Source organism: Thalassophryne amazonica, chromosome 11 (genome assembly GCF_902500255.1).
Source record: "Thalassophryne amazonica chromosome 11, fThaAma1.1, whole genome shotgun sequence".
NCBI lineage: Eukaryota > Metazoa > Chordata > Actinopteri > Batrachoidiformes > Batrachoididae > Thalassophryne > Thalassophryne amazonica.
Genome location: NC_047113.1, coordinates 4,309,249 through 4,334,694, shown reverse-complemented (window position 1 = coordinate 4,334,694; position 25,446 = coordinate 4,309,249). Strand labels below are relative to the sequence as shown.

The 25,446-nt window shown below is 42.1% G+C and overlaps 1 protein-coding gene across 1 annotated transcript in view; it reads right to left on the bottom strand.

The window, feature by feature from the left end:
* Positions 1-25,379, bottom strand: part of pld7 (phospholipase D family, member 7) — a 35,064-nt gene extending 9,685 nt beyond the window's left edge. The window contains exons 1-11 of the mRNA XM_034181054.1: positions 25,138-25,379; positions 24,654-24,764; positions 22,851-23,831; positions 22,470-22,657; positions 18,268-18,448; positions 18,033-18,147; positions 17,437-17,564; positions 12,860-13,063; positions 5,399-5,538; positions 4,150-4,315; positions 3,914-4,013 (exon numbers count right to left, since the gene is read on the bottom strand). Of these exons, the coding sequence (XP_034036945.1) occupies positions 3,914-4,013; positions 4,150-4,315; positions 5,399-5,538; positions 12,860-13,063; positions 17,437-17,564; positions 18,033-18,147; positions 18,268-18,448; positions 22,470-22,657; positions 22,851-23,831; positions 24,654-24,764; positions 25,138-25,251 (2,428 nt within the window). The 5' untranslated portion in view covers positions 25,252-25,379. The remainder of the gene's footprint in view (positions 1-3,913; positions 4,014-4,149; positions 4,316-5,398; positions 5,539-12,859; positions 13,064-17,436; positions 17,565-18,032; positions 18,148-18,267; positions 18,449-22,469; positions 22,658-22,850; positions 23,832-24,653; positions 24,765-25,137) is intronic.
* Positions 25,380-25,446: the final 67 nt, after the last annotated feature.

Below are 25,446 nucleotides of genomic sequence, written 5' to 3'. Positions count from 1 at the left end.
GCTCTGCCTCCTGGTCCCAACGCTAGACAGTCACAGTTTGGAGGATCCCAAAAAATTGGCCAGATTTCTAGAAATGAGAGCTGCTCCCTCTAAAGTGGGATGGATGCCGTCTCTCCTAACAAGACCAGGTTTTCCCCAGAAGCTTTGCCAATTATCAATGAAGCCCACCTCATTTTTTGGACACCACTCAGACAGCCAGCAATTCAAGGAGAACATGCGGCTAAACATGTCACTCCCGGTCTGATTGGGGAGGGGCCCAGAGAAAACAACAGAGTCCGACATTGTTTTTGCAAAGTTACACACCGATTCAATGTTAATTTTAGTGACCTCCGATTGGCGTAACCGAGTGTCATTACTGCCGACGTGAATTACAATCTTACCAAATTTACGCTTAGCCTTAGCCAGCAATTTCAAATGTCCTTCGATGTCGCCTGCTCTGGCCCCCGGAAGACAATTGACAATGGTTGCTGGTGTCGCTAACTTCACATTTCTCAAAACAGAGTCGCCAATAACCAGAGTTTGATCCTCGGCGAGTGTATCGTCGAGTGGGGAAAAACGGTTAGAGATGTGAACGGGTTGACGGTGTACACGGGGCTTCTGTTTAGGGCTACGCTTCCTCCTCACAGTCACCCAGTCAGCCTGCCTTCCCGACTGCACGGGGTCTGCCAGGGGGGAACTAACGGCGGCTAAGCTACCTTGGTCCGCACCGACTACAGGGGCCTGGCTAGCTGTAGAATTTTCCACGGTGCGGAGCCGAGCCTCCAATTCGCCCAGCCTGGCCTCCAAAGCTACGAATAAGCTGCACTTATTACAAGTACCGTTACTGCTAAAAGAGGCCGAGGAATAACTAAACATTTCACACCCAGAGCAGAAAAGTACGGGAGAGACAGGAGAAGCCGCCATGCTAAAACGGCTAAGAGCTAGTAGCTACGCTAAGCTAGCGGATTCCCAAACAGGGAATCCGACACTAGACAGGCTGTGGAGCAGCACAGGTAACGCACGACAACAGTGGTAAAATAAAATAAAAATCCACTAGACAGGCTGTGGAGCAGCACAGGTAACGCACAACAACAGTGCTAAAAAATAAAATAAAATAAAAATAAAAATCCACAGGACAGGCTGTGGAGCAGCACAGGCAACGCACGACAACAGTGCTAAAACAAAATAAAAATCCACTAGACAGGCTGTGGAGCAGCACAGGTAACGCACAACAACAGTGCTAAAAAATAAAATAAAAATAAAAATCCACTGGACAGGCTGTGGAGCAGCACAGGCAACGCACGACAACAGTGCTAAAACAAAATAAAAATCCACTAGACAGGCTGTGGAGCAGCACAGGTAACGCACGACAACAGCGCTAAATAAAAATCCACTGGACAGGCTGTGGAGCAGCACAGGTAACACACGACAACAGTGGTAAAAAATAAAATAAAAATCCACTGGACAGGCTGTGGAGCAGCACAGGTAACGCACGACAACAGTGCTAAAACAAAATAAAAATCCACTAGACAGGCTGTGGAGCAGCACAGGTAACGCACAACAACAGTGCTAAAAAATAAAATAAAAATAAAAATCCACTGGTCAGGCTGTGGAGCAGCACAGGCAACGCACGACAACAGTGCTAAAACAAAATAAAAATCCACTAGACAGGCTGTGGAGCAGCACAGGTAACGCACGACAACAGCGCTAAATAAAAATCCACTGGACAGGCTGTGGAGCAGCACAGGTAACACACGACAACAGTGGTAAAAAATAAAATAAAAATCCACTAGACAGGCTGTGGAGCAGCACAGGTAACACACGACAACAGTGCTAAAAAAAATAAAATAAAAAATAAAATAAAATAAAAATCAAAATCCACTGGACAGGCTGTGGAGCAGCACAGGTAACGCACGACAACAGTGCCAAAAAATAAAATAAAAATCCACTGGACAGGCTGTGGAGCAGCACAGGTAACGCACGACAACAGTGCCAAAAAACAAAACAAAAATCCACTGAACAGGCTGTGGAGCAGCGCAGGTAACACACGACAACAGTGCCAAAAAATAAAACAAAAATCCACTGGACAGGCTGTGGAGCAGCACAGGTAACACACGACAACAGTGGTAAAAAATAAAATAAAAATCCACTGGACAGGCTGTGGAACAGCACAGGTAACACACGACAACAGTGCTAAAAAATAAAATAAAAATCCACTGGACAGGCTGTGGAACAGCACAGGTAACACACGACAACAGTGCTAAAAAATAAAATAAAAATCCACTGGACAGGCTGTGGAGCAGCACAGGTAACGCACGACAACAGTGCTAAAAAATAAAATAAAAATCCACTGAACAGGCTGTGGAGCAGCACAGGTAACGCACGACAACAGTGCTAAAAATAAAATAAAAATCCACTGGACAGGCTGTGGAGCAGCACAGGTAACACACGACAACAGTGCCAAAAAATAAAATAAAAATCCACTGGACAGGCTGTGGAGCAGCACAGGTAACGCACGACAACAGTGGTAAAAAATAAAATAAAAATCCACTGAACAGGCTGTGGAGCAGCACAGGTAACGCACGACAACAGTGCTAAAAATAAAATAAAAATCCACTGAACAGGCTGTGGAGCAGCACAGGTAACGCACGACAACAGTGCTAAAAATAAAATAAAAATCCACTGGACAGGCTGTGGAGCAGCACAGGCAACGCACGACAACAGCGCTAAAATAAAATAAGAGATCACCTGCTCTGCATGTTTTCAAACTCTCTATGCTCCAGCCACTAACTACACTGTGAAACCTAACACTCCATTTTAATACAATAATTAAGTTAATGTAACTCAAACTTTGAAAAAAATTTGAGTCACTCATTTCCATGAATTAAACTAACTCAAAAATGAATTGTTGTCATAACAACTCAGTTCCTTTAAGTGCATTTAAGGTTTTGGGGCATTTAAGTGTTGGTGATGTATTTCCAGTGCATTCCATTCACACATTTTAACTGAGTTTATGTAACGGAGGCCAGCAGGTGTCGCTGTGTAGATGTAGTTAGTAAACCTTACTCCCAACAGCTCAAAAGGATTCTCTGGTCACAAGACCAGAACCCTGGGTTTTAGCCTTCTGAGTTCGCGTCCCGAGGGGAGCGAATGGGTGGAGTCACAACAACTCAACGCAGAGTCAACAAGTAAACAAAGAATGCATTTAAAAAAAAAAAAAAAAAAAAAAAAAAAAAATCCAAAATATAATGCAAATTTTTTAGGCAGAAATTTGTCACTTTTTTACTGAAAAACAAACTAGATTTACATAAGTTTAATTAACTATAAATTGTTAAGTTACTAAAACTGTAACAATTAAATTTTTGAAAATTATTTTATTTAAATTGGCAAACTCAAATGGTTTAAGGCAATCGGTTTCCTTAAATGGTTTGAGTTCAACTAACTCACTGAGTTTTACAGTGTACTTTAGGCATGTCGAGCCAATCAAGAGGTAGGAAACAACAGACTTGACTAATCAGCGGTGGCTGCAGGACGTACACGAGAAACATGCAGGTCTGATGCTTGTCCGGATGACTGCACAGTTCCAACTGCAAAATTATGATGAATAAGCCCAAAGAGATGTGGTGCTAAAGCCCCTTTCACACCGGGCCTACTTTGAGTTGAACAGCTGTACTTCCATTATCAATGCCATAAAAGTCTTTCAACCTAAGGGCCCCAGTGACCTCCCCCTTGGTGCTGATTGCTTATTTACCGTGGCTGTGCATAGCGAACACACACACACACAGCTTTAGATATTAGATGATGTTTGGCCATGTATAAAACTTTCAGAGCAACATCATGACGCCAACTGATTTTTAGGCAGGTGGAAAACACAGAACCATCCAAATCTAGCTGGATCGCCCTGAAAAGTCAGCAGGAATGACAAAGACATTACCTATGTAGAGCACTCGGTCTGTGACCATGTACTTGGCATGACTGACTCGTGCAAAGGGAATCTTCTTCTGCTCTGCTGTTGATGGTACTGTAAACACTTTCTGCACAGAAACACAAAAAAACCAAACACCAGTTATCACTAAATTTGTGGGAGACGCTTTATAGCTCTGCTGGATCTATTTTTAGTGAAGCAGGACACTATAGTACAGTTTGACCATTCAGAAAAGCTCAACATACTATTTGCACATCACAGCTCAGCGGATGCCTGTTGAGCACCACCAGGGACTGCAGGAAGATGAACATGGAGGCTGGAGAGTGCTCCCAGCAGCTCACCAGGAGCTTGACCTGCACACCTCTGGTGCAGGCTGCAGCACGCAGAGCCGAGTCGATAGCAGGCCAGAACCTGAGACCAGGAACCAAAACGCACCCTTAACATTACTAAACAGAACTCATTACAAAACCAATCACCAGTGTCACTGTCACAGTGTTAAATGGTGTAGGTGAGTGGAGGACAAAGAAGATGCATGCGTGCCATTGCAAATAAAACAGCTTCCTAATCCAGCAACTTAATTAGAAAGTCTACAGTCAGCAAGTGTACCTCATCTCAGCATCAGACAAATCATGTGGTATAGTTTTCATCATGATCAGAAATGATCGGAACATGTTAAAATTTTGACCCCTGTGTAATTCTTTATTGACCCCTGTAGCTCATTAGAGGTCAGCGCCAGTATGGCCCTATAGCTGAAAATAAATATTAGTTAATTTAGAATGTGTGTGCCACATTTTATGCTTTTATCACAAAATGCACAGTTGTTATGGAAATTTTAGTTAAGCTGCTCCACTACAAGAGCCCGAGACACTTAAACTCCTCCACTGGGGACAATAATTCTCGTGACCCAAAGGGGATAGTCCACCGTTTCCTGACAGGGGACCAAGCTCTCAGATGTGGAGATGCATTTTCACCCAAAGAACCACAGCGGCTCACTGAATGTTTCTTTTTTTTTGGACCATTCTCTGTAGACCCTCGGCATGGTTGTGTGTGAAAATCCCAGTTGTTTCTGAAATACTCAAACCAGCCTGCCTGGCACCAGCAACCACAACATGTTAACAGTCAGTCACCTTTCTTCCACATTCTGATATTTGCATTGAACTCGAGCAGATCCTCTTGACCCAGTCTACATGGCTAAATACACTGTTTGCCTACCACGTGACGGGTTTAATATTTTCATTAATGAGCACCCCGCCTCACACCCCATGACTTTTGGGATCGACTCCAGCCCTCGTGACCCTTAACTGGAATAAGTGGGTATAGAAAATGGATGGACCGATGAACAGTGGAACATGTGTAGCTAATCAAGTGCAAATGCAAATGTGTGCTGTTGTGACTGTAGGTAACGGTGGTCAAACACCATGCAGAATGAGAACAACATGCAAGAAACAGAAGTTCTCAAACAGTGGAGTGTGGAAACAGAGTGTGGCCACTCACCTGAGCGGCTCAACAAACTGTGATAGAGGAAGATAGTCCATAACGGAGACGTAAATGAATTTCTGGGCATCTGCGATTACAGACAAGATGGTGGTGAGATCATCCGAGCGGCCACGTGCTGAAATCTCAGGAGGAGCGCTCTGTGGCAGAGACACAAAGACCGACACTTACGGGTTATCAGCTTTAAGCCGCGTGTTTGTGAGTTATACCACGGAGTCAGGCACTTCAGATTTAAGGCTCTCTTTTTCAGAGGAGCTACAGCATCCAAAGTTGTCCTCAATAAGGATATAAAACTATTGACGAGATAATCTATCTCATTCACAGAGTTTAGGTAGCTACTCTGCCCTGTGTTGGTATATGGCATTGGAGAACATAACAAAGGAATCTTATCCTTAAACCTAGTTACAGCGGTTTCTGAAAGACTTCTACTGTAATGAAACTTATTCCCCACTACTGGGTAGTCCATCAGAGTAAATGTTATTAAGAAATGATCAGACAGAAGGGGGTTTTCAGGGAATACTGTTAAGTCTTCAATTTCCATACCATAAGTCAGAACAAGATCTAAGGTATGATTAAAGTGGTGGGTGGACTCATTTACATTTTGAGCAAAGCCAATCAAGTCTAACAATAGATTAAATGCAGTGTTGAGGCTGTCATTCTCAGCTTCTGTGTGGATGTTAAAATCGCCCACTATAATTATCTTATCTGAGCTAAGCACTAAGTCAGACAAAAGGTCCGAAAATTCATAGAGAAACTCACAGTAACGACCAGGAGGACGATAGATAACAACAAATAAAACTGGTTTTTGGGACTTCCAATTTGGATGGACAAGACTAAGAGTCAAGCTTTCAAATGAATTAAAGCTCTGTCTGGGTTTTTGATTAATTAATAAGCTGGAGTGGAAGATTGCTGCTAGTCCTCCTCCTCCTCGGCCCGTGCTACGAGCATTCTGGCAGTTAGTGTGACTCAGGGGTGTTGACTCATTTAAACTAACATATTCATCCTGCTGTAACCAGGTTTCTGTAAGGCAGAATAAATCAATATGTTGATCCATTATTATATCATTTACCAACAGGGACTTAGAAGAGAGAGACCTAATGTTTAATAGACCACATTTAACTGTTTTCGTCTGTGGTGCAGTTGAAGGTGCTATATTATTTTTTCTTTTTGAATTTTTATGCTTAAATAGATTTTTACTGGTTGTTGGTGGTCTGGGAGCAGGCACCGTCTCTACGGGGATGGGGTAATGAGGGGATGGCAGGGGGAGAGAAGCTGCAGAGAGGTGTGTAAGACTACAACTCTGCTTCCTGGTCCCAACCCTGGATAGTCACGGTTTGGAGGATTTAAGAAAATTGGCCAGATTTCTAGAAATGAGAGCTGCTCCATCCAAAGTGGGATGGATGCCGTCTCTCCTAATAAGACCAGGTTTTCCCCAGAAGCTTTGCCAATTATCTATGAAGCCCACCTCATTTTTTGGACACCACTCAGACAGCCAGCAATTCAAGGAGAACATGCGGCTAAACATGTCACTCCCGGTCTGATTGGGGAGGGGCCCAGAGAAAACTAGAGTCCGACATTGTTTTTGCAAAGTTACACACTGATTCAATGTTAATTTTAGTGACCTCCGATTGGCGTAACCGGGTGTCATTACTGCCGACGTGAATTACAATCTTACCAAATTTATGCTTAGCCTTAGCCAGCAGTTTCAAATTTCCTTCAATGTCGCCTGCTCTGGCCCCCAGAAGACAATTGACTATGGTTGCTGGTTTTGCTAACTTCACATTTCTCAAAACAGTCGCCAATAACCAGAGTTTGATCCTCAGCGGGTGTGTCGCCGAGTGGGGAAAAACGGTTAGAAATGTGAATGGGTTGGCGGTGTACACGGGGCTTCTGTTTAGGACTACGCTTCCTCCTCACAGTCACCCAGTCAGCCTGCTTTCCCGGCTGCTCGGGATCTAACCTAACAACAAACCCTGGGTCACAAAGTCTGTGAGAACCAGTTTACAATCTAAGAGAGAGGCTCATAGATCTGGGTCAGTCATGGAATTACACAACGCTACTAAAGAAGTGAAAATTGTGCTGGAAAAGGCCAAGAGAAATTATGTGGGAAATTAGAGGAAAACATGGCAAATAAAAATCTTGGATCTGCTTGATCGTGTATGAAAACGATAGCTGGGCTTCAGGAGCCCAAGTCCAGATCCATCACCTTGTTGAAGGACTTTCAGACAGATGTTGAATTTGCAAATGCTGTGAGTAGTTTTTACACTAGGTTTGATATCTTAGATCATAGTTCAGAGATTGAGGAAATAAAACAAAGTGAAAGACAGCCAGCACTTTTTTATTTCCCAAAAAGGTGTCAAAAAATCTTTTTGTGCCCTCAAACCAAAAAGTCATGGCCCTGATAATGTTTGCAGTCACCTCTTAAAAAATTGTGCTAAAGAGCTGAGTCCTATTTTCCAATTTATCTTTAATACGTCTCTGAAAATGCAAACTGTGCCAAAAGTGTGGAAAGATGCTGCTGTTGTCACTGCCACCAAAAATTGTACTCCAAAAGTTCTAAATGACTTTAGGCCTATAGCTTTGACGTCCATTGTCATGAAAACCTTTGAGAAATTGGTGAGAACTGAAATTATTAACCAAGTAGGTGCCAACTTGGACCCTATGCAATTTGCCTATAGGCCAAATAGAGGGGTCGAGGATGCCACAGTCACTTTAATGAACTTACTTTTCAGACATCTTGAAGGGAAAGGTGCACATGCCAGACTTTTATTCATTGACTTTTCTTCTGCTTTTAACACAATTCAGCCCCACATTTTAGCCTCAAGACTTTTAGAACATTTTAATCTAAGTTGCAATCTTGTGGGCTGGATTCTGAGCTTCCTCACTAACAGGACACAAAAAGTGAGAGTAAATGGGGTCTTTTCTGATCAGACCCAGTCCTCCACCGGGTCACCACAAGGTAGTGATATCTCTCCACTTTTGAACATTTTATACACTGATCTCTGCAGACGTTGGAGGGATGGGAGGACTATTCTTAAGTATGCAGATGACACTGTTATTGTCAGCCTGTTACAGGACAATGAGGTTTGCCACGGTCCTGTTGTAGATGATTTCTTGGACTGGTGTGAGAAGTCTTTTCTACAGATGAATGTATTGAAGACTAAAAGATCAATTCAATCAATTTCAATTTTTTTTATATAGCGCCAAATCACAACAAACAGTTGCCCCAAGGCGCCTTATATTGTAAGGCAAGGCCATACAATAATTATGTAAAACCCCAAAGGTCAAAACGACCCCCTGTGAGCAAGCACTTGGCTACAGTGGGAAGGAAAAACTCCCTTTTAACAGGAAGAAACCTCCAGCAGAACCAGGCTGAGGGAGGGGCAGTCTTCTGCTGGGACAGTTTGGGGCTGAGGGAGAGAACCAGGAAAAAGACATGCTGTGGAGGGGAGCAGAGATCAATCACTAATGATTAAATGCAGAGTGGTGCATACAGAGCAAAAGAGAAAGAAACAGTGCATCGTGGGAACCCCCCAGCAGTCTACGTCTATAGCAGCATACCTAAGGGATGGTTCAGGGTCACCTGATCCAGCCCTAACTATAAGCTTTAGCAAAAAGGAAAGTTTTAAGCCTAATCTTAAAAGTAGAGAGGGTGTCTGTCTCCCTGATCTGAATTGGGAGCTGGTTCCACAGGAGAGGAGCCTGAAAGCTGAAGGCTCTGCCTCCCATTCTACTCTTACAAACCCTAGGAACTACAAGTAAGCCTGCAGTCTGAGAGCGAAGCGCTCTATTGGGGTGATATGGTACTACGAGGTCCCTAAGATAAGATGGGACCTGATTATTCAAAACCTTATAAGTAAGAAGAAGAATTTTAAATTCTATTCTAGAGTTAACAGGAAGCCAATGAAGAGAGGCCAATATGGGTGAGATATGCTCTCTCCTTCTAGTCCCTGTCAGTACTCTAGCTGCAGCATTTTGAATTAACTGAAGACTTTTTAGGGAACTTTTAGGACAACCTGATAATAATGAATTACAATAGTCCAGCCTAGAGGAAATAAATGCATGAATTAGTTTTTCAGCATCACTCTGAGACAAGACCTTTCTAATTTTAGAGATATTGCGTAAATGCAAAAAAGCAGTCCTACATATTTGTTTAATATGCGCTTTGAATGACATATCCTGATCAAAAATGACTCCAAGATTTCTCACAGTATTACTAGAGGTCAGGGTAATGCCATCCAGAGTAAGGATCTGATTAGACACCATGTTTCTAAGATTTGTGGGGCCAAGTACAATAACTTCAGTTTTATCTGAGTTTAAAAGCAGGAAATTAGAGGTCATCCATGTCTTTATGTCTGTAAGACAATCCTGCAGTTTAGCTAATTGGTGTGTGTCCTCTGGCTTCATGGATAGATAAAGCTGGGTATCATCTGCGTAACAATGAAAATTTAAACAATACCGTCTAATAATACTGCCTAAGGGAAGCATGTATAAAGTGAATAAAATTGGTCCTAGCACAGAACCTTGTGGAACTCCATAATTAACTTTAGTCTGTGAAGAAGATTCCCCATTTACATGAACAAACTGTAATCTATTAGACAAATATGATTCAAACCACCGCAGCGCAGTGCCTTTAATACCTATGGCATGCTCTAATCTCTGTAATAAAATTTTATGGTCAACAGTATCAAAAGCAGCACTGAGGTCTAACAGAACAAGCACAGAGATGAGTCCACTGTCCGAGGCCATAAGAAGATCATTTGTAACCTTCACTAATGCTGTTTCTGTACTATGATGAATTCTAAAACCTGACTGAAACTCTTCAAATAGACCATTCCTCTGCAGATGATCAGTTAGCTGTTTTACAACTACCCTTTCAAGAATTTTCAGAGAGAAAAGGAAGGTTGGAGATTGGCCTATAATTAGCTAAGATAGCTGGGTCAAGTGATGGCTTTTTAAGTAATGGTTTAATTACTGCCACCTTAAAAGCCTGTGGTACATAGCCAACTAACAAAGATAGATTGATCATATTTAAGATCGAAGCATTAAATAATGGTAGGGCTTCCTTGAGCAGCCTGGTAGGAATGGGGTCTAATAAACATGTTGATGGTTTGGATGAAGTAACTAATGAAAATAACTCAGACAGAACAATCGGAGAGAAAGAGTCTAACCAAATACGGGCATCACTGAAAGCAGCCAAAGATAACGATACATCTTTGGGATGGTTATGAGTAATTTTTTCTCTAATAGTTAAAATTTTGTTAGCAAAGAAAGTCATGAAGTCATTACTAGTTAAAGTTAATGGAATACTCAGCTCAATAGAGCTCTGACTCTTTGTCAGCCTGGCTACAGTGCTGAAAAGAAACCTGGGGTTGTTCTTATTTTCTTCAATTAGTGATGAGTAGAAAGATGTCCTAGCTTTACGGAGGGCTTTTGTATAGAGCAACAGACTCTTTTTCCAGGCTAAGTGAAGATCTTCTAAATTAGTGAGACGCCATTTCCTCTCCAACTTACGGGTTATCTGCTTTAAGCTAAGAGTTTGTGAGTTATACCACGGAGTCAGGCACTTCTGATTTAAAGCTCTCTTTTTTAGAGGAGCTACAGCATCCAAAGTTGTCTTCAATGAGGATGTAAAACTATTGACGAGATACTCTATCTCACTTACAGAGTTTAGGTAGCTACTCTGCACTGTGTTGTTATATGGCGTTAGAGAACATAAAGAAGGAATCATATCCTTAAACCTAGTTACAGCGCTTTCTGAAAGACTTCTAGTGTAATGAAACTTATTCCCCACTGCTGGGTAGTCCATCAGAGTAAATGTAAATGTTATTAAGAAATGATCAGACAGAAGGGAGTTTTCAGGGAATACTGTTAAGTCTTCCATTTCCATACCATAAGTCAGAACAAGATCTAAGATATGATTAAAGTGGTGGGTGGACTCATTTACATTTTGAGCAAAGCCAATTGAGTCTAATAATAGATTAAATGCAGTGTTGAGGCTGTCATTCTCAGCATCTGTGTGGATGTTAAAATCGCCCACTATAATTATCTTATCTGAGCTAAGCACTAAGTCAGACAAAAGGTCTGAAAATTCACAGAGAAACTCACAGTAACGACCAGGTGGACGATAGATAATAACAAATAAAACTGGTTTTGGGGACTTCCAATTTGGATGGACAAGACTAAGAGTCAAGCTTTCAAATGAATTAAAGCTCTGTCTGGGTTTTTGATTAATTAATAAGCTGGAATGGAAGATTGCTGCTAATCCTCCGCCCCGGCCCGTGCTACGAGCATTCTGACAGTTAGTGTGACTCGGGGGTGTTGACTCATTTAAACTAACATATTCATCCTGCTGTAACCAGGTTTCTGTAAGGCAGAATAAATCAATATGTTGATCAATTATTATATCATTTACCAACAGGGACTTAGAAGAGAGAGACCTAATGTTTAATAGACCACATTTAACTGTTTTAGTCTGTGGTGCAGTTGAAGGTGCTATATTATTTTTTCTTTTTGAATTTTTATGCTTAAATAGATTTTTGCTGGTTATTGGTGGTCTGGGAGCAGGCACCGTCTCTACGGGGATGGGGTAATGAGGGGATGGCAGGGGGAGAGAAGCTGCAGAGAGGTGTGTAAGACTACAACTCTGCTATGGTCATTGACTTTAGGAAGGGTGCCCACAAACATGGAGCAACTCTCCTAAAAGGTCAGGCTGGAGAAACTGTGAGCACCTATAAATATCTGGGTAGTCATTGATGACAAACTCACCTTTGAGTCTAATTGTGAAGTGGTGTGAGGATACCAGCGCTTGTTCTGTCTTAGAAAACTGGCATCCTTTCGAATTGACAAATCACTGTTAACTATGGTTTATCGTTGTTATATCGAATCTGTTCTATCTTTCTGTCTGGTGTCATGGTTTGGAAATTTGTCAGTTAAAAACAAAAACAGTCTGAATCAGATTGTAAAATGGGTGGGCAAAATCAATGGTGGAGAATCTCAGTTATATCCAGCCTCTCTGTACATGAGGCAGGTCCAGAGATTGGCTGAGGCAGTTCTAAAGGATGCCTCACATCCTCTTTATGATCAGTTTGAACTGCTCCCTTCAGGATGGAGGTATAAAGCTCCTTTCTGCAGAACTAAGCGCTACAAGAGCACTTTTATTCCTGCTGCTATTAGTGCTGTTAACAGATGACTTTGAATGTATATTTAATTAATTTATTTGCTACTTTGCATTGAGATGGCAGGCACATTGTGACTTTCTTCTGGGTGCCATGTTATTGGCCTGTACTTGCATTGCTCACTGCGTTTTTATTATATTTTTTATCGGTATTTATGTATTTATGTGATTGTTATGAATGTAGTGACTCACTGCCAAACCAAATTTACCTTTTGACTGTGAACCTTTAGAAACCCACAGTGATTACCAACAGTTTTAAAAACACTTTTCAGTGCTGAACATACAGACAGGTAGACTTGAGCTGGCACTCCATTGAACTTCAGGTGCAGGGGATGATGGGCGCTGGACAGGGCAGAGAATCGAGCAGGCCAGTAGGGTGGCAGGGAACCGTTCTTTCCCCCACCGATGCTCCAGTACACACCAAAGATTCGAAAGGCATCCTGAGCCAGGCAGCTGCAGTCCTCCACCGACAGACCGACCTCTTTGACCTGATTCAACAAACACCAGGATGTGAAGGTTATTTCCATCCTCACCACTTCATGTTTACATGAAGCAAACACTGAGATCATCTGCTGCCCACTCAACTAGAAACACTTAGTCAGCTGCAACAAAGTATCACACAGAATTGTTTTCATGCATTCGATACTGAAAACTGAAGTGTTTGTCATGTAAAATCAGTATAAACGCCCACTTCACAAAGCTCCAGTCTGAGCACATCACCTGGACTGAAACCACTGTTAGGTATGGTAACATTTGTAAATTCAGTACTGGGTATATGAAGACACACGTTTTGCCCTCAACAATCTCTATTAGTGGTGAACTGATTCATCAATCCACCCTGCCTCCTAAAATTCTGTTATAGTTTATGTAATAGTGTGAAATGCAGATTTATCATCAGGGTGACTTGTTTTTAAAGTAATGACAGCGACATCAAAATGGTTCTTTGGGGGACACAAAAACAACAACTACTGTGCATTCACAAGAATGGAGCCCGACAAAAGCAGCTTCTGACACCCACAGACTCCATATGTACGCTGCTGCTTTGAGGCAATCAAGTTGAAGTGTGATGTACAGTAGTGTTCAGAATAATAGTAGTGCTATGTGACTTAAAAGATTAATCCAGGTTTTGAGTATATTTCTTATTGTTACATGGGAAACATGGTACCAGTAGATTCTCACAAATCCAACAAGACCAAGCGTTCATGATATGCACACTCTTAAGGCTATGAAATTGGGCTATTAGTAAAAAAAAAAGGTAGAAAAGGGGGTGTTCACAATAATAGTAGTGTGGCATTCAGTCAGTGACTTCGTCAGTTTTGTGGAACAAACAGGTGTGAATCAGGTGTCCCCTATTTAAGGATGAAGCCAGCACCTGTTGAACATGCTTTTCTCTTTGAAAGCCTGAGGAAAATGGGACGTTCAAGAAGTTCAGAAGAACAGCATAGTTTGATTAAAAAGTTGACTGGAGAGGGGAAAACTTATACGCAGGTGCAAAATTTATAGGCTGTTCATCTACAATGATCTACAATGCTTTAAAATGGACAAAAAAACAGAGATGCGTGGAAGAAAATGGAAAACAACCATCAAAATGGATAGAAGAATAACCAGAATGGCAAAGGCTCACCCACTAATCAGCTCCAGGATGATCAAAGACAGTCTGGAGTTACCTGTAAGTGCTGTGACAGTTAGAAGACGCCTGTGTGAAACTAATTTATTTGCAAGAATCCCCGCAAAGTCCCTCTGTTAAATAAAAGACATGTGCAGAAGAGGTTACAGTTTGTCAAAGAACACATCAACTGGCCTAAAGAGAAATGGAGGAATATTTTGTGGACTGATGAAAGTAAAATTGTTCTTTTTGGGTCCAAGGGCTGCAGACAGTTTGTGAGACGACCCCCAAACTCTGAATTCAAGCCACAGTTAACATTGAAGACAGTGAAGCATGGTGGTGCAAGCATCATGATATGGGCATGTTTCTCCTACTATGGTGTTGGGCCTATATATCGCATACCAGGTATCATGGATCAGTTTGGATATGTCAAAATACTTGAAGAGGTCATGTTGCCTTATGCTGAAGAGGACATGCCCTTGAAATGGGTGTTTCAACAAGACAATGACCCCAAGCACACTAGTAAACAAGCAAAATCTTGGTTCCAACCCAACAAAATTAATGTTTTGGAGTGGCCTGCCCAATCCCTGGACCTAAATCCAATTGAAAACTTGTGGGGTGACATCAAAAAAGCTGTTTCTGAAGCAAAACCAAGAAATGTGAATGAATTGTGCAATGTTGTTAAAGAATCTTGGAGTGGAATAACAGCTGAAAGGTGCCACAAGTTGGTTGACTCCATGCCTCGCAGATGTGAAGAAATCATGAAAAACTGTGATTATACAACTAAATATTACTTTAGTGATTCACAGGCTTGCTAAAAAAAAGCAGTTTGAACATAACAGTTTAGAGTTTGTAGCTTCAACAGCAGATGCTACTATTATTGTCAACACCCCCTTTTCTACTTTTTTTTTTTTACTAATAGCCCAATTTCATAGCCTTAAGAGTGTGCATATCATGAATGCTTGGTCTTGTTGGATTTGTGAGAATCTACTGGTACCTTGTTTCCAATGTAACAATAAGAAATATACTCAAAACCTGGATTAATCTTTTTAGTCACATAGCACACTATTATTCTGAACACTACTTTACTTCCTCCCAACCACAGAAATAATTGCTCCTAAATATCAGAGGCAAATGACGGAGTGTTTGCACTTATCTCATTGAGATCATTCAGATCAGTGAGCTTGAGTTGTGTCTTTCTTGTGCCATCCTGATACAATGGTTAGGGTGGGGAAAAGGTGGATTTATCCAATGTTTGCAAGTGCTGTGATTGTTTTGGGAATTATTAATGGATCATGAAAGTGGTACATAAAGTTATTATTTTGGTCTTCCTGCAGCACTTCTGTAGGAATGTACCTAAAGAGGGAACTAGGAGATGTCATGGCATGATTTTAGACCAAAGTACAGTTTTCAGTGTCTTCCCTAAAGGCGGCAGCCAACAGATTCACCATGTGTGCACATAAAGCCATCAGCTATTATGTCTAAAGTGTTGAAAATAAATAAGCAAACAAATAAATAAATAATAGTCATAATTGGCTGTTGTCCTGTGTGTGTGTGTGTGTGTGCGCGCAGCATCCATACTCTCTGCGTCTCAGTGCACTCTCATGGTCACTGTTACCCCTGTCTGATGTAATTCCCTGAAAATTATCGCACACTTGTGTTCCAGTTACTTTCTGTGTACTTTGTGAATGTCACATTATAGAAGCAAAGGTCAAGAAGCATTCAACTCTTCAAAGTCTACTTCAGAGCTTTGAATCATCCTTACCGGAAACCAACTTCAACAGCGTCTAAGCATGCTGCGATACCTAGCAATTAATTGATAATGTAGTGGTAACGTCAGATAATCCACTGTGTTAGTACACATCTACAGTGGTGGGCACAGATAACCAAAAAATTAACTTTGATAATAGATAATCAGATAACTGAAAAGTTATCTTTGATAAAGATAAAATGATAAACCTCCCAAAAATGTATCGGAAGTTACAGATAAGCGATAAATTCCAGTACGGTTTCTTCTTGAAGCAGCTCTTCTCTGTTTTGCAGAGGGTAGAACTACACATCCGCTACGAAACATTTAACAGGTAGGTGCTCAACTGATTTAAAATTTTATAAATGTTTGTAGCTGTTCAGCTTTATTTACCACGTTATCGGGCTAAAAATTATCGGACAAAAATGTATCGCAAGATAATTAGTCCGATAATGGTTTTTAAAGTTATCTAAAAAGATAATCCGATAATGAAAACATTATCTTCGATAATTATCGGTTGATGGATTATTGTAACTGTGCCCACCACTGCACATCTGTGCTTTAAAGTGAAAACAGAACAGTGGTAGTCTTCTACTGCGAAGCACTCTTCGAAGCAAGTATTGCAGACTGAAATCAAATCAAGAAGCAGTCCAAAGTTGGATACAATACCTAGTTACTGATTGATAACGTTCGATATCAAGAGAACATTAGGTAATCTACTGTGTTAGAAGACAGCTGTGCTTAAATCGTGCTGCTAACCAGCAAGTAAACTTTGTCAAACAGTAATTTTTTGGGAGGGGTGGGGGCTGTCCCCAAATACCCTAAATTTGATGTATGTTCGTTGCACCTGTCACCACTTACTCATTTCAAATTTCTACCTATTATGTAATTTGTGGAGCGACCTGTAATTTAACAATGAATGACATTAAAAATGGTCTAAAATCTATACTGAACTTCAGATACACATTGATTAAATTAACTGATTTCAGATTCATTTGTGTCCTTTTTGAGTGAATAAATCAGCTACTGAATCTCCTATATTTTAATTTAGTTCATCATTAAATCCAGAAGTATGCTTAAAAAAAAAAAAAAAAAAAAATACAAAAAACCTATTTCATTCATACACCTACAGAAATAAAGTCATAATGTGAATACAGGTTTTCAGGATTGGGATTAGAAAGTTTTGACTGGGCGAGCATTTACATATATAATATATATACACATATAAAAGTAAAAATTACAGCACTAGATTCTTGGTAATAAGAGCAACACAATATTTTTGTAATTCATAAGTACAATATAATAGCATTCATTCTTATTTTTGTCCTGAAAAGGCACCAGAAGCGATCTCCAAACACATAAAAATTCTAAATTTTCCTCACCTATTCACCCTGGTGACAAGACAAAGTGTGCAACTGTTAGGGTTTTCATTTCAACTTCTACTTCCTTCCTTAATGAAACCCATGATGTTGTCATACAGGAGGTGTGCTTCTGTGGAACAGCCATACCTGAGTCAGAGAGCGCCAGTCCATGTTGGCACTGCCCAAATAGAGGTGTTTTTGATCAACCACCCACAGTTTAGTGTGGATGATACCACCAGTTACAGAGTGGAGATCAACCTCTTTGACATCAGCACCTGTAACACACACACACACACACACACACACACACACACACACACACACACACACACACACACACACACACACACACACACACACACACTATAAATGGACTGCAGTTACATAGCTTTGCCCCAAGTCTTTATTCCTTTGATCTTGGTGATTTTGTGGTCTGACATGGATATGAACAGAAAGTGTGCATAGTCTGCCATCTGTCAGAAATTCTACTTGAAAATTCTGATATAGATTCCCAATGGTGAAGAATGGACGTGCTTTGTAACTTCATGTGGAGGTGACAAACTTGGCATTCAGGTCAAACCCATGGCTAATTGTTAAAGGGGAATTATGCAAGATTTTTAGCTTAACTGTACAGTTTGGCAGTAACTGTAATCTCCAAATTGCTTACTTTGGGTAGAATGGGGCTTGGTTTATAGTGCAGCACAAAGCCTGTGTACTCCATGTGATCGAATCATGTACAGTACCTGTTGCAGCCAATTCTGCTGTGTCTTGAGTTGAAGTCTGAGGGGCGTTGACAGCAATCTGGAGAGTCACGCCTTTGGACTCAAGTTGCTTTAACTGCTCAAAGACCTTTCTTCCCTACAAAAAGCATGTAGGAACAATATGATACATATAGTGGAAAAATATAAAATAATTATTTCAAGAGAATAATCAAGAGAAATCCAAATCAATGACAGCAGGATGTATCCCTGCATGCACCTGAGAGTCTGAGGACTCAGAGAAACCTAGATCAGTGGCCCGCAGCGTCAAGTAGAAGGCAGAAATATGGACAGAGTTGTGGGCCTTGTCCAGCAGACTAAGCCAGCGGTCTGCAATACTTTGCAGGTACGGAGGACCAGATGGATGGAGACCATCAGGGATGCTCTCCACCAGCTGCACTCTGAACAAGTGAGAGGAAACTTAAAAAAAACTACTTAAACAACATTCAACACAGCAAACATCTCAAATTATAATGCGTCATGAATTTAAAATTAAGATTGGATCCAACACTATTCCACAGTGCACCTAAGAGCCATAAACAGAACACAATAGAAGAATAGATTAAATATCCATGACCTGGAAATCACTAAATAATAAGCATGTCCCATGTCAGTTTATGAAATACAACAGCAAAACAAAGTTCAGTTTCTCTATTCAACTTCAAATCACCCGTTTCGAAAGACTCACACATATTCAGTGTTTTGACTAAATTTATGCCATACAATAATCAAACCATGTTCAAATGCTAAACCCAATTAAGAATGGAGTCAACAATTAATACTTTGGTTATCTGATCTAGAAATAATAGTCATTACTTATAACAATAATTTTTAAACCTTATATTCTGGCATTTTCTCATAATTTCTCTCATATTTTACAAATAAAAAAAATTCCCAACATAAAAAGAACAAATTGTTAAAAATTACACAGCTATCATGTATGGAGAAATAACAACTTGCATCCAACTTGGCTTCATCATGAGGCATTTCTCAACTCTGGTTAAGAGACCATGCAGGAAGACCCAACACTTTCAGTGAGGTTAGGTCTGGTAGCATCCAGTCAAGATGTTCAATCCCATACCCATCCCCTCACAGAAATACTTTGGGTCTCAACTGCCAAACACTTGGACAGACCTGCAGCTCAGTCAGATGTTACATGAGGACACTTATACCCCCCGTCACACATAGCCAGAATGAGGCCGAATGGCATCAGAATGACGGTGCTGACAGCCATCTGCGACAGTCCACACAGTTGGTCCCAATCGGCCGGCGGCCCCGAGTGCGTTGCACATGTTCAAAATCCTCTGGGCGCCATCGAGATGGGACACCTATCCGACGGCGGTGCATGTGCAATCTGAGCACCGCCTGACCGCAATTTACATAGTCTGATGGCAGTAAAACAGGAACCAAAACAATCTGAGCGCGTATGAGGGAACCTCTAGATGGATCTGGCACGGCAAAGCCTGTCAGTATGACCTGCATGTGCCATGTATAATAATGTCTACCTCCAATGCCCCCCCCGGATTGCAAAGGAACTGTTGATATATACAGTGAGGAAAATAAGTATTTGAACACCCTGGGATTTTGCAAGTTCTCCCACTTAGAAATCATGGAGGGGTCTGAAACTTTCATCTTAGGTGTATGTCCACTGTGAGAGACATAATCTAAAAAAATCCGGAAATCACAATGTATGATTTTTTAATAATTTATTTGTATGTTACTGCTGCAAATAAGTATTTGAACACCTGTGAAAATCAATGTTAATATTTGGTACAGTAGCCTTTGTTTGCAGTTACAGAGGTCAACTGTTTCCTGTAGTTTTTCACCAGGTTTGCACACTGCAGCAGGGATTTTGGTCCACTCCTTCATACAGATCTTCTCTAGATCTTTCAGGTTTGGAGTTTCAGGTCCCTCCAAAGATTTTCTATTGAGTTCAGGTCTGGAGACTGGCCAGGCCACTCCAGGACCTTGAAATGCTTCTTATGGAGCCCATCTTTAGTTGCCCTGGCTGTGTGTTTGGGGTCATTGTCATGCTGGAAGACCCAGCCATGACCCATCTTCAATGCTCTTACTGAGGGAAGGAGGTTGTTTGCCAAAATCTCATGATACATGACCCCATCCATCCTCCCTTCAATACGGTGCAGTCGCCCTGTCCCCTTTGCAGAAGAGCACCGCCAGAGTATGATGTTTCCACCCCCATGCTTCACGGTTGGGATGGTTTTCTTGGGGTTGTTCTCATCCTCTAAACATGGTAGGTGGAGTTGATTCCAAAAAGCTCTATTCTGGTCTCATCTGACCACATGACCGTTCTCCCATGCCTCCTCTGGATCATCCAGATGGTCACTGGTGAACTTCAAACGGGCCTGGACATGTGCTGGCTTGAGCAGGGGGACCTTGCTGTCCTGCAGGATTTTAAACCATGACAGCATCATGTGTTACTAATGTAATCTTTGTGACTGTGGTCCCAACTCTCTTCAGGTCATCGACCAGGTCCTCCTGTGTAGTTCTGAGCTTTCTCAGAATCATCCTTACCCCACAAAGTGAGATCTTGCATGGAATCCCAGACCGAGGGAGATTGACAGTCATCTTGTGTTTCTTCCACTTTCTAATAAATAATCATAACAGTTGTTGTCTTCTACCAAGCTGCTTGCCTGTTGTCCTGTAGTCCATCCCAGCCTTGTGCAGGTCTAGTTTTGTCCCTGGTGTCCTTAGACAGCTCTGTGGTCTTGGCTATGGTAGACAGGTTGGAGTGTGATTGACTGAGTGTGTGAACAGGTGTCTTTTATACAGGTTCAAACAGGTGCAATTAATACAGGTAAAGAGTGCAGAATAAGAGGGTTTCTTAAAGAAAAATTAACAGGTCTGTGTGAGCCAGAATTCTTGCTGGTTGGTAGGTGTTCAAATACTTATTTGCAGCAGTAACATACAATTAAATTATTAAAAAAAATAAATAAATAAATCATACATTGTGATTTCCGGATTTTTTTTTTTAGTTTATGTCTCTCACAGTGGACATGCACCTAAGATGAAAATTTCAGACCCCTCCATGATTTCTAAGTGGGAGAACTTGCAAAATTGCAGGGTGTTCAAATACTTATTTTCCTCACTGTATGTGGCTCGCCTTCATTATGTACAGTGAAAGTGAACAGCGGCTATCAAAACGAAACCACCCTGCTCTACTGTGTGCATGCCACCACAAATCTGAACAGACCAGTACAGATATTTGTCCATTCCTTCCCATGGGCGACTTAAATAATGTGAACTATATATTACGGGCAGCTGCGACTCTGTGCTGTGCAATAACACATCATTGCACGTGTCAGGCTTGGAGCTGAACACATCTCACCACTGTAATATAGGATCACTTTCTAACTCTGTAGGAGATATGACATGGAACTGTTGTGTCAGGCTGTGACAACATTAATAAATATGAATCTCACCTCCAGCAGCAGCCCAGGAGTGTTTCACAGCACAGGGTGGACATGGAGCCGGAACACAGCCTGTGGTTAAAATCCTCTCACTCTGCTGCTGTGTGCTGGAATCAACCACGCAAAAATAAATCCCATGTGATAATCCAACCATCGCACTGTCCAGAGTTGCATTGTACTGCTGAAGTGAGCCAAAACACACACACACAAAAAAGAAACAAAAGTTCCCTGGAAAGGCTGCGTCTGAGGCATGGGACGGCATGGCTCACTGCCAGCAGTGTCCAGCAGCAGGCAATGGCGTGCACATGCCCCCCCCCCGCACACATAGGAGCTCATTCAGCTTTTATAAACACACACATACACCCAGCGATCATGTCATCAGTCCAGCACCTACTCTACGCACACGCACATGAGGTCAGTAGCACTGTGAAGGGGAGGACAAGCGCAGATGTGACTGCATGACTGAGTGACTGCACCATGCCGTCTTTGACACATGTGGCGTGAGTCCGGTCCATACGTTGGTTATACTGCGATGTTCAGTACCAGCAGGGACTGTGCAAAGGGAGGAACACAGCGCTCCAGTCCCGTGTTTACCATCCAGACATCTGGACATCGGGTAGTCTTCAGCACCTTTAATGGCCGTATGACCACAGTCTGTGTCATCTACCTGTTGTCTACATACGCTTTGGATGCCATCGTGCAGGTGTGGACAAGGTAATCTTGTTGCGTTCTGACACTGCTGACCACACCTCTTTCCCTCCCAACTGTGTCTGATTATGGCAATATTTGCCGTGTCGGGCCGATTCCTACTCGCTATGTGTGACGGGAGCTTTAACCTCAAGCAGCTCATGCAGATAGACAACTGGAATCCTGTCTCTCACTTGTAAAAACAACGGTTTTAAAATGACCCATCTCACAATCTACAATAATGTTTAATGGCACCTCCATGTTTCGTAGGCATGCCACAAAACGTACCGATGTATCAAATTCTTACCGACAATCCGAGCTGCAAGGCTCCATTACAAAGCCAAATCCCTCCAGCCAGTGCAGCTGCAGGTGATCTGTGAACTGGGCCACAGACAGCGGAAGACCATAGTGCCAAACATGCTGACCAAACCCACCTAAAAGCAGAAAGGTGGTGGGCAAGAACCAGAAGTAGGCAAAACTCCAGCATGATGATCTCTGCAAAACAATGACAAAAATCTCTACAAGCCCATGTGACAAATGACAGACTGAGAAACAAGTCGGGCATAGCATCACATTCCAAAGCTGCTACTGTATGAGGTGGAGAAATTCCATCACAATTCACAAAGTCAGACAGAAAACAGGAGTCAGTAAAATGTACTATCAGCTAAGCAGGGAGAACATAACTGACCTTTGTAGATTTGGCTTCAAGAGGTGTCATTGGTCTTGCGGGTGAGGTGGATTCCTCCATGCTGGTACTTTCTTCTACAGGATCTGAGAAATCTGACTGAATTTTTCCTTTACTTGCATGAGGTTCAAGAAGGTGACAACCACCTGAATCAACACCAGACTGTTCAACCATCAAATCATCTTCTGACTGAGAATCTGATGACGATCCATTGTCCTCCTTAAGCTCGGGTTCATTTAATGGATCAGTCTTCCAAGGTGGTTCCTCATCCATAATGGCCTTCAACTGGAAAGGCTCCTCATTCTTCTCAACAATCTCAAGAAACTCTGTTTTCCCACCTGCTCCTGAGCCACCGAGGCTGATGCCGCAGTCAACATCGGCATCAAACTTTTCTCCTGCATCGTCATGTGGCTTCTGCCAAATAGATCCATCAACTGAATGATGAGATATGGGGTCATCTAGTGTTTTATCAACTTCTCTTTGTGTAGAACTGCTTTGGTGTTTCTCTGTTAAATATTGGTCTGATCCTTGCTCTGGTCTGAGGGCAGGTCTGGGTGTTACTGCCATAAAATAGTGCTGTGCAGACTCTGACTCATCGGACTTGCTTTTAGGTGTAGAAGCGAGGCCATAGGCCGTCATACCAGTTTGCTCCATAATACTGAAGGGTGAGGAAGCATCAAAGCTAATTTTGGGGACACGTACTGATGGCAGAGGAAGAGCAGTTTCTCTGACTGACGGTTTGGACTTCAAAACATCTTCACTTCCACCCATTTCAGGAGGCTGACCTGCTGTGAGGAGGGCATCTCTTTTGAAAACGGGTATCTCTGAGGTGTGGGTTCCAAGTGGAATTCGTTTTTGAAAAGTAGGAATTCGAGAGACAGATTTCCCTCCTTTATGACTCATGTCTTCTTTGTCCTCAAGCTCTTTTGATGTATCCTCTTTAGATTCCAGACAGTGTAGCACAACTGTACAATCCTTCAGTTCCTGTGGAAAACAGACTTTTAAAGTTACACAATTTTTTTTTAGTAAAAAAACATCTCTTGAATCTGTCTGCATGCATCTCAGATATATACGTATTTCAAAACAATAATTTCCTTCAAGGTAACACTTGAAGGTACCGTAATCACTTTTGGGGCACATAAGAACTGCAACAACTCAAATGCTACAAACTAAAGCTCATGGGACATTTTCAAATCCCTAGATTTTAGCAGTTTAGTCTTGATACTAGTCATCACACACTAGAAAGTGCAACAACAGGCCAACTACATGAACACAAAGCGTACAGCAACAAGGTAAAGACAGCCATCCCCTCCCATTACAGAAATTCACTGCATGTCAAACTCTATCAACGGCCAACAAACAGAGGATGGTTTGCTGGCCACTGACAGAATTTGACATGCAGTGAATTTCTGTAATTGGAGTGATTGCTGTCTTTGCCTTGTTGTTGCAGGCTAAATTGCCGTGTGCCACCCAAGACACTATCTGGTTTTGACCATCTTGGATGGGTGGTTGGAGAGCCATCTTGTCTAGGGTGGAACAGCGGATGGTTTGTTGGCCATTGACACAGTTTGACATGCAGTGAATTTCTGTAATTCGAGCGATTGCCGTCTTTGCATTGTTGTTGCAGGCTAAGCTGCCACTATGCCACCCAAGACACAGCTGTACTTTATGTCACCTGAGGACCTACTGCTGCACAGAGCCATAAAGAATTCATTGTGCCACGCGGCTGCCACACCCAGGGAGGCTTCTTATGTGGTATCTAATCTAATAAAGACAGGCTGCTGTTGCAGGTGGATTATATCTTACCGGGACACGTATCTCAGCCACGTCCTCCTCCTCTTGCTGCTCAGCCGGGAGGCTCCGAAGTGTCTCCATCACGGTGCTTTGCGCAACCTCAGAATCCGACCCATCTGTGTCCTGGCAGGGTCAAATCAATAACGTCAGTAATAAGGAAGCATCGGTTCCCGATTACGAACACGGTGCGAGCGCACGGCAGACCAGAGCCGAATTTACCATGACATAGCAAAAAAAAAAACAAACAAAAAAAAACACAACAAAACTTACTGCAATGCCGCAAAGAACACGACAAGGTTACCGCAAGAAATACGCTTTAAAATATCTAAAACGATTTAAGATAACAATAACACACCGCAGCTAAAAGCAAGCGGGTTTCGAAGTGTTATTTTCTTTGAGGTTTGTTTCTCTTCGGGCTCAGCCAGCTAATGGTGCTAACGTTAGCGAGCTACGTGGCTGCGGAGGAAGAGGAGGCGGAAAAACTGAGCAAACCCACCTCAGCCTCGTATTCTACTTTCCCGTGCGGGCGGTGTGTCCTGCTCCGTGGCCGTGGCTCCTCGGCGCTCTCGCCCGCAGTTCGGGATTTTCTGGAGCGCAGCACCATGGGCATTTTGGCTCACTTTAAGACGAACTCAGCTGCTTCGGCTCACAAAAGATTGACGTTTTAATGCGGACTGTCCACTGTGTCGAACCGGGAACATCTACAAAAGTAACACTAATACTCCGTGTCGGTTATAAATCGTCTATTTGCGTTTCCATGTTCGTGTCTTCTCAAAATTAGTAAACAACAAATTGAAGAAACCGC